At 47.2% G+C, this 9,657-nt stretch overlaps 1 protein-coding gene across 1 annotated transcript in view; it reads right to left on the reverse strand.

Moving 5' to 3' along the window:
- Positions 1-1,966: 1,966 nt before the first annotated feature.
- Positions 1,967-9,657, reverse strand: part of LOC103729977 (L-threonine 3-dehydrogenase, mitochondrial-like) — a 36,638-nt gene continuing 28,947 nt past the window's right edge. The window contains exons 4-10 of the mRNA XM_008828092.2: positions 7,685-7,727; positions 6,604-6,674; positions 5,691-5,840; positions 5,420-5,592; positions 3,541-3,631; positions 2,883-3,152; positions 1,967-2,327 (exon numbers count right to left, since the gene is read on the reverse strand). Of these exons, the coding sequence (XP_008826314.1) occupies positions 2,188-2,327; positions 2,883-3,152; positions 3,541-3,631; positions 5,420-5,592; positions 5,691-5,840; positions 6,604-6,674; positions 7,685-7,727 (938 nt within the window). The 3' untranslated portion in view covers positions 1,967-2,187. The remainder of the gene's footprint in view (positions 2,328-2,882; positions 3,153-3,540; positions 3,632-5,419; positions 5,593-5,690; positions 5,841-6,603; positions 6,675-7,684; positions 7,728-9,657) is intronic.

Consider the following 9,657-nt stretch of genomic DNA (forward strand, 5'->3'; position numbering starts at 1 on the left):
AATGTAATCAGGTCATAGTCATATGTAGAGAGGGTGAGAGACACACCCATTCATGCTATTAGCCTTGTCATACACATAGATTTAAAAAAAAAAATCATACCCATGAGCTGGAGAGATGGCTCAGCAGTTAAGAGCACTGTGGCTGCTCTTCCAGAGGACCCTGGTTTAGTTCCCAGCATCTACATGACACCTTGCTACCAACCGTAATTCCAGTTCCAGAGGATCCAAAGCCTTCTTCTGGCCTCCATGGGCACTGCACACATGTGGTGCACATACATACTTGGCAAGCAAAACACTCATACATATAAAATAATCTTTTTTAAAAACTACACATGAGCTTGAAACTTGTCCCACCCAGATCATTGTTCTTAACCTGTTAAGTTACAAAAAGTAATTTTAATGTCAAAAGTGGATTTGAAATTTAAGTAGCATTCATGAACCCTGTATGTAAAGCTGGAAATCTCGTTATTGTGCAGATTAACAAATCTGGAGCCTTTCACAAAATACCCATTCTACTCATACAAAAAATTCAGAACCCACAATCCAAAGACACAGAGGGAGAGAACCTGGATGTGATTTCTCTTTGGGATATTGAAATGGCTTAAAGTCACATTGTCACAAAGACTATGCAACCCTAACATACTGAAAACCAACCAACTATAAATTTTAAATGTTTTATAATGTATGAACTATGTCTCAATAAAGCTATAAAAAAGAATTCTGAAAACAAAATCTATAAATGTAAGCTTAATTACACTAAGTGTGTGAGGGATAACCTATATGTGCTGGATAGCTTTAGTGTCAACTTGACACATCTGGGTTGAGGGAGCCACAATTGGGGAATTCCTCCATAGGACTGGCCTGTGGCACTGTCTGTGGGGCATCTTCTTGATTGTTGATGATGCGGGAGGGCCCAGCCCACTGTGGGTGGTGTGCCACCCCTGGGCGGGTGGGCCTGTGTTGCATAAGAAAGGAGGCTGAGCAGGGGCCAGGGAGCAAGCCAGTAAGCAGCATTCCTCCATGGCCTGTGCTCCAGCTCCTGCCTCCAGGTTCCTGCCCTGAGTTCCTACCTTGGGCTCCCTAATGAACTGTGACCTGGGAAATGTAAGATAAAATAAACCCTTTCCTCTCCAAGTTAGTATTGGTCAGAGTATTTTGTCACAGCAATGGAGAAACAAACTAGAACACTATACTAATGCAACTATTAAAACTCAATTATCTAAAAGTTCTCCAGTTTAAAAAAGAGAGATTCAAATGCAGTTATGACTCCAAAACACTCAAGTCATAATCTAGGAATTTAAAATTCTAAATGTGTAATAATTTATCACCACTAACCCATAATATAAACATAGCCATTATCAAATAGACCTATGGCTTATCTGTGGAACTGGGAGCTCTCCTTGCTGGTCATTTCCTGAGGTAGCTGGGGTTGTCTACAGAGGCTTTTCTGCAGTCAAACTCAGTCCCAAGACCAGAAAAAGCCTGGCCTGGGTACCTTTCGAAACTGCTTGGAGCAAGTCCAAGAGTGGCAGGCCACAGCCAGCTCCCTGCATTTGCTGGGTCAGTCTGAAGGGCGAAGTCCAGGATCCTATGTCTTGAAACAGGCACTCTGGGGATGTGGATGTCACCAGGTCAAGGAGTTAAAGTTCCATAGACACCACTTAGCTTCCTAGCAGGAGAGGAACCGAAGTGCACCAGGCCCTCCTTTACCAGCTACTTAATCTTTCTAAATCAATCTTCTTAGGGAAAGTAAATTGCAAGTAATCCTTAAGGAGAAGCATGAAAGTCTTGAAAACCATAGGGCTAGTACATGTTTTATGTTCTAATTGGACAGCAAAGAATACTGTTAAATTAGGAGTACACCTTTGAAAGTCCTTAAAATGTAATCCTTCGTGCTGGTCAAGAGAATAATAGTTTCAGAAGTAATGTTTAAATTGAATTTAATTAAATACAAATGTTCCAAATTTCCGGAAATAACTACTACCATGACTTGGGACTTCATTCTGTGCCACGTGCATAGACAGTGCAAAGACAATGATGAAAGTAACTCCAGTTCCCACCCAGCAGGTCATTATGAATTGTCAAAATTCAGTTCAATTAGTCCTCCGACTTAGTACCGTGGTTCCCCAGGGTGCCAACAGCTGCCTCTTGCTCTGCGCAGGGCAGGGAGTGACTCCAACACTGCCCTCAGTTGGCGTGGGCGACTCTGGTGCTGAAACCCTGGAAGCTGAGCATTGTTCTTACCAACCCTGGAAGATCAAAATCATGCTTCCAGCCCCAGTCCTTCCGAGCAGTGCTGTCGTCCAAGCTCATGGGCCAGCTATCCGCTAGGGAAAGACATGGGAGAGGGGATTATCCAGGTTCTGGATTTGCAAAAGGGTGGGAGTATTTTATGTGAAGGTAAAACAAGGTACATAATGGGAAATTCCCTCTTTGACAAGAACAGAGCGGCTAGTACACACGGTCACCTTCTCAGAAGACATTACAGGGTTTTCATGTTATTAAATTCTCACACAGCTTTGGAAGGGAGCACTCATACCCAGAAGGGCTCTGCAGGCCACAGGTGGCAATGACAGCATACAAAGCCCAAGGCTATTTGCACACCACCTTGATTGCTTCCATTCCTCCCTGCTCTGTGTTAAACTGTAATGGTGAAATGGTGCAGGGTTTCCTCCTCAGCCTGGAACTTTTCTCCCACAGAATTTGTTTCCCACATTGGAAGCATCTACTACAGAACGGACCCCACAGCAGCTGGTCTGCAGCCCAGGCTTGAAGCTGGGAAAGAGCTGTAACTCACCAACCCCAAGGGTTCCAACCTCAGGGGATCACAAACTCAATTTTGAACATGAGATGGCTCACGTGGGGACCTGTCTATGGCCTACCTATGGCCTGTCGGAGGGGATCCACACGGTAGGTGATCTGGAACTCAGGCACGTACTTGCAGAGTACCTGGGCCAACTCCTCGGGGGTGAAGCTCACAGCACTGATATTGTAGGTCCGTATAGAGAGACACTCTGAGGGGGCCTCCATGACTTCCAGGGTGGCCCTGAGGCAGTCGTCGATGTACATCATTGGAAGCCTGGTGCTGGCTTTGAGGTTGCACTCAAACCTGTTGTTCTTGACTGCAGCATGGAAAATCTGGACTGCATAATCTGAAAGAGAATCCAGCCTGGGGGTTCTCATGGCCAGGAGGATGACGATAGTCCAGGACTAAGGCCAGCCTTCCAACACTCTCTTCGCAGAACCTCTTCGCAGAACCGATCTAGACTGCTAAAAATAGAAGGCTCCCAAAGCGATCTGACTAGTGTGGGCTATCTCAGTATTACAGTCACACTAGGTTACTGAGAATTTTTTAAACTCCTGCGTTCTAGTGGCCAGTGAGATGGCTCAACAGATAAAGCTACTTTCTAGTTTCTGATTTCTGGCTCCTAATTTCTTTTGAAATACACGAAGGGAAACTAAGGTGGGCAATTTACCAACCAAGAAGACTCCCAGCAACAAGGTAACTTACACTCAAAGAAAACCAGAGGTAGCACTTACCAGTTGTTCCTCCTCCAGGCTGGGAATCTGCAGAAATAATTCCAGGATACCTCAGGCACCGGAAATCGAGCCCATACCGGTGATAATAGTACTAAGAAAAAGAAAGAGCTGACTCAAAAAAAGAATCCTGTAGATCAGATAAAACAAAGTAAAGAAATTGCATTTTCCCGAAATACCGCCCCATGCAGCAATATCAAAATGCTCAAGAAAATGGGCGGGCATGGTGGTGCACACCTTTAGTTCCAGCACTTGGGAGACAGAGGCAGGCAAATCTCTGTGAGTTCAAGGCCAGCCTGGTCTACATAGTGAGTTCCAGGACAGCTGGGGCTACAGGGAGACCCTGTCTCCAAAAGACCAAAAATAAAAAATAAAAAATTCTCAAGAAAATGAGGACTTGGGGCCCAAAAGGTAGATCGGTGGTAAATACACTTGTGTCACAGTCTGGCCACTGGAGTTGGATTCCCCAGAATCAACCTAAAGGTAGAAAGAGAGAAGAACCCCACAAACTGTTCTCTGACCCTCACTCACATGCCATGACACACATGCCTGTACACACACACACACACACACACACACACGCACATGCACACACACAAAATATGCACAGACGCAATTTAAAAAGAAAGAAAATGAGAGGCTGGAGATGGGTTCAGTTCCTAGCACCCACATGGGAGCTATCTATAACTCCAGTTGCAGTGTATCTGATGCCCTTTTGTGGCCTCTATGGGCACTGCCTGCATGTGGTGCAGGCAAAACACACCCATAAAAATAATCTTTTTTAAAAAACCATTATTTGTTTGTTTGTTTAAGACAGGGTCACACTATGTAGCCCTGGCTGGTCTGGAACTCACTATATAGACCAGGCTGGCTTTGAACTCACAGAGATCTGCCTGCCTTTGCCTCTCAGGTACTGAGATTAAAGGCATGTACCACCACACCCAGCCTTTAAAAATAACAAATCTTAAAAAACTAAAATTAAATGAAGATTCTTTAAATTCCAATCTTTCGTTTGTCTTTACTCAGTCACTTATCTTCAAAGAACCTCCATTTCAGTGCTCAGTCAATACTGCAATGATAAAGAGGGGCACAGCACGAGCCTACAATCCCAGTACAGAGGAGCTGGAGACAGGATCACTGGGGCTCAGCACCCAGCAGCCTCACCTACTCCCCTATTTGCTTCAGATGCTAGTGAGAGACCCTGGCTCGGAAAATAAGGTGGAGGGAAGGCTGCAGAGATAGCTCAAGATTTAACAGCATTGCTGATTCTCAGCACCCAGATGATGGCTAACAACCATCCGTAACTCCAGCTCCAGGGGATCCAACACCCTCTTCTGACTTCCACAGGCATTTCACAACACAGGTGCACTTATGCACATGTAGACAATACACTCATACACATAAAAAATAATAAAATGTTAAAAAATAAGGTGTGGAGTAATTGAGGAAAACATCCATCTTGACCTCCACACACATGTGCACACGTGCACACTCCCCCCACTCCCCCACATGCACACACACAGAAAAAGAAGATTTTAACACTCTCACCAGAACGCCCAGTGCTGAGAGCCCAAAGAAATGGTGCCTCACAAACAAGATGGGCAGCGAGCACAGGATAAGAGCAAGTTCAGGACCAGAGCATCCAGAAGTGTTACCATGGCTGTGGGCAAGCGGCACCTTGGGACTGAGGAGCTCCTTGAGAGCTACAGAGCCTGCTCCTTGGCAAGCACACCTGCTAAGTAGGCATCTTTGGGTGCTGGTCTGAGGAGTGGGCTAAAGGCTCCCAAGATGAAGCAGCAGGTGTCTGAAGCAGAAAGATGGGACAGGACACACAGAATCATCTGGCCCTGAATACTCAGCAATCTCACTGAGCAAAGCTTACTTCTCCCATGAGCTCTGCATGGACCTTGGACACCCCGTAGATGGTTCTGGGTCTTTGAATACTGAAATCAGGTGTATGGTTCCGAGGAGAGGTAGGTCCAAAAGCCCCAATGGTGCTGGGCACAAACAGCCTCACATTGTATTTCGCTGCAACTTCCAGAATGTTATGCAATCCTGAAATGAACAAGCACTATGAAAATCTGAAAATAAAAGTAAACTTCTTCTTCCAAAAGGCTGGGAACTGGCCCTGCTAGGCTAAGCCAGCTGCTCACCCGTTATATTCACAGCTTTGGCCAGGGGTACATTTGCTTCTCCAACAGCACTTAGCAGAGCACTGTAGTGGAACAGCCAGGTGATGCGGTGGTTTACCACGATCTCGTGGAGCTTCTTATAATCCAAGATATCAGCATAAATAAATGGGCCTGCAGAGAGCAGAGTGTAAAGGGCCGGGGTTCACGGGCTAAGTGGGTTCCCGACACTGACACACTGACTAGAAAAGACATCACTCTCTCTTTATACTTTCCTCCCTCCGTCTCTTTCTCCCTCCCTCTCTCCCTCTTTCTCTCCTTCCTTCTCTCCCCCTTCCCCCTCCCTCCCTCCCTCCCTCCCTCCAGAATCTTGCTATGTAGCTTCTATCCCAACCTTCTGAGTGCTTGGCTTACAGTCATGTTCCATCCAGCCTGGCCTTCCCCAGACTCTTAAAGCTCCTTTTCCTCACCACAGAACTTGATTTTTTTGTTTGTGGCCTTCACAAGCTAGTAAGATCACTAAACACTCAAAAGCCAAGAATCCAATTTCTTACTTCAAAGACAATATTGCAAATAATATCAAAATACATTGTTCCAAAACTTAAGTTGCACAGCACTCTCTGATTCCTTGCCATCTGAACAGTGCCAGCACTAAAAATGTTCAAGTGCCAGGCGTGGTGGCGTACACCTGTAGTCCCAGCACTCCACTCAGGAGGCAGAGGCAAGCGGAACTCTGTGAGTTCAAGGCCAGCCTGGTCTACATAGTGAGTTCCAGGCTAGTTGGGGTTATGGGGAGACCCTGTCTCAAAAAGACCGATATATTCTTTAAGCACAGGACTGTGCCTGATTGCGCTCTCTTTGATTCACACAGACTCATGAGCTGCCTCTTTGATTTCACTTTGTAAAGTAAAAAACATGGAGGACTATCGTCTCTTACCACTGCAGAAGACATGAGCAGGGGGCTTCCTTATGTCTGATAAAATCACACTGTCCCTCCCAAATCGTTTCCTGATGAGAAAGAAAGGCCACACACACAAGTCAGCAATGTCAAGGACACGAGCCCTAGAAAAGCCATCTTTGCAAATAGGCACTGCGGTTTCCAGGCACCTCATCCCCTTCTTCCTCCTCACCATGGTCACACCCCTCAGCTCCTGCCTCCCTAAGCCCAGACGGCCTCTTCATCCTGCAGCCTGCTCTCGCCCCACTGGTCACCAGTGTCATCTCAGTATTCCTAGGACTTCCACCTCTCCTTCTCATCCTTTATCCACTCTCCCTCACCAACCCTCACTGCTCCTGTTCCCTCACAGAGCCTACAAGCACTGCCCCTGCCCACTGCCCCCAAGCAAGTGAAAGGCAAGTGGTTCATCTAGGGTGGAGAGTCTCACTATACCCAAGTTAGAAAAGGGAGTGCAAAGGGTCAGTGGGGAGACATTGTGTCAGGGACCCGTGAGAAAGAGGCAAAGCGAATGTATTTTTGTTTTGTTTTATTTTGTTTTTGAGACAGAGTCTCCCTGTAGCCCCAGCTAGCCTGAACTCACTATGTAGACCAGGCTGGCCTTGAACTCACAGGGCTTCGCCTGCCTCTGCCTCCCCAGTGCTGGGATTAAAGGCGTGCGCCACCACACCCAGCAAACCAAATGTATTTTAAGCAGTTACTTAGATGAGACATCTTAAGCAGTCAGGGGCACAAGGAGAGAGAACAAGTGGTTAACATGGCAAAGACAAAAAGCTACAAATTCTTAGGAACTTGGATTTTGGAGCTGGAAAGATGGCCCAGCAGTTAAGAGCACTGGCTACTCTTGCAGAGGACCTAGGTTCAGTTCCTAGCACCCACATGGCAGCTGACAACCATCTGTAACTCCAGTTCCAGGGGATCCAGCACCCCCTACTGGCCATCTGTGGGCACTGCATGACACGGGTACACTTATATACATGAAGACAAAACACTCATACACCGAAAATAATTCTTTTTTGAAAAAAGAGCTTGAATTTTACAATTCAGGTTTTAAAGTTCTTACCTCAGAAGGCCAGCAAGCCCTACTCCCAGCTGGCCCAGACCCCCTAGATGAAGAACAAACAAGACTTGAATACAAATCCAACCAGCTCCATTATTCTCAAAGCACAACAATGGATTAAGATTCAGTCCTAGTGGATTGAAGTTCAGGGTTGGGCTCTCAACAACACGGCAGTGCACTCACTATATAGGACGGCCACAGCCCCACAAGGACAAGAGATCCCTGCAGCTAAGAGTTTCAGAGGCAGGCACTCTCTGGCATGGGGTGGCCGGTAGGAGGGGGGATACAAGGGCATGAGACGGGAAACAACACGTGTGTTAGGCCCAGCTGCAGCACTTGGTCCCCACCCTTGTTTTGAGGGCTTCAAAGATGACAAAAGCATTCAACAGCAACACAAATGGCTGCTATCATCCTTTGATGGGGAATCCCGCCTCCACTGGCGCTTGGCTAGGATATAAAGGGCAAAGAGGAGGAGGCAGAGCAGGGAGTCACCTGACAGAGGGCTGATGGCAGATCCAAGGAGGACCACTAAGAAAGAATGAATATCAGCATCTGAATTAGAGTCTTAAAGGCCACAGGTAGAAGCCAGAGCCAGGGGCTAGGAGCACATCTGCAGGAGGACAACTCCAAATTTCAGGTGACAGGCGCTCATGGGAAAAGAGTGGTGGGCCTTCCTATCAGCTCAGTTAACACAGGACTAAAACAGGATGCTCTAGAGGGACTCCCCTAGTGGGGCAGGAGGAAGAAACAGAGGACAGGGAAAGACTGAGACACGGAGAGGAGATAAAACATGTCAGTCAAATCTCAAATAGAGGCGGGCTTGGGCTGGCTGGAAGCACTCTGAATGTGACAGCCTGAAGGGCACAGTGAACAGGGGGTGGGACCAGGACCTGCATAGTGCAGGGAGCCGATGTGATAAGCTCCAAGGGACAGCATGCTCCACCAGTGCCAATGTCCCATGTCTGTTCCCAGCACACAAGAACGAGTGACAGTTCAGAATGAGTGACTCTGGGCTGAGGTCTGGGAATCTGGCCAAAGAACGATGCGCCTAGATGAAGCATTCCTGTTATAGAGCAGCACCTTCCTGTCTGTTCACCTTCACTGCCCAGGCTTATCCTAATATGGAAAGGAGCTAAGTTCCAGGGCAGCTATTTGGGCCCCACGTACCTAGATCCCTTCAGAAAAGACCTTTCTTGGGGAAACCAAACACAGGTAACGGCCACAAGTAAGGGAAGCCAAAGATGGGAAGTGTTAGTCAGGGCAGTGCCATTTGTAGTGCCTCCATTGTAGTTAAACTGAGATGATTCCCCAAACATCAGTCATTTCTTAGAACTAAAGTGACTGTTTTACTAGATTCCCAAAGCTGACTCAGAGACAGTCTGACTACAGGCACGGGCTACTCATCAATCACGTGGCATAGAACCTTCCCCCTTCCTCTAAAACTTGTAAGAAGGGGTTCCCACTCTGCCGAATGGGCCTTCGCTCTCCCCAGAGCTCATCCCTGCTGCTGTCTACTGTGTTAACAACTCTTCTAATACCCTAAAGAACCACCTACCTTGGTGTCCCTACACTGGATAGCTTTAGTGTCAACTTGACACACCTAGGTTGAAGGAGCCTCAATTGGGGAATTGCCTCCATTGGACTGGCCCGTGGCCATTGTCTGTAGGGCATCTTCTTGATTACTGAGTGATGTGAGAGGGCCCAGCCCACTGTGGGTGGTGCCACCCTTGGCTGGTGGGTCTGTGTTGCATAAGAAAGCAGGCTGAGCAGGGGCCAGGAAAGCAAGCCAGTAAGCAGTGTTCCTCCACGGCCTATGCATCAGCTTCTGCCTCCAGGTTCCTACCCCAGAGTTCCTACCCTGGGCTCCCTTAGTGATGAACTGTAACCCAGGAGATGTAAGACAAATAAGCCCTTTCCTCCCCAAGTTGGTATTGGTCAAATTATTTTGTCACAGCAATGGAGAAACACAGTCGAAC

Source organism: Nannospalax galili, unplaced genomic scaffold (genome assembly GCF_000622305.1).
Source record: "Nannospalax galili isolate Female #2095 unplaced genomic scaffold, S.galili_v1.0 scaffold612, whole genome shotgun sequence".
Classification (NCBI taxonomy): domain Eukaryota; kingdom Metazoa; phylum Chordata; class Mammalia; order Rodentia; family Spalacidae; genus Nannospalax; species Nannospalax galili.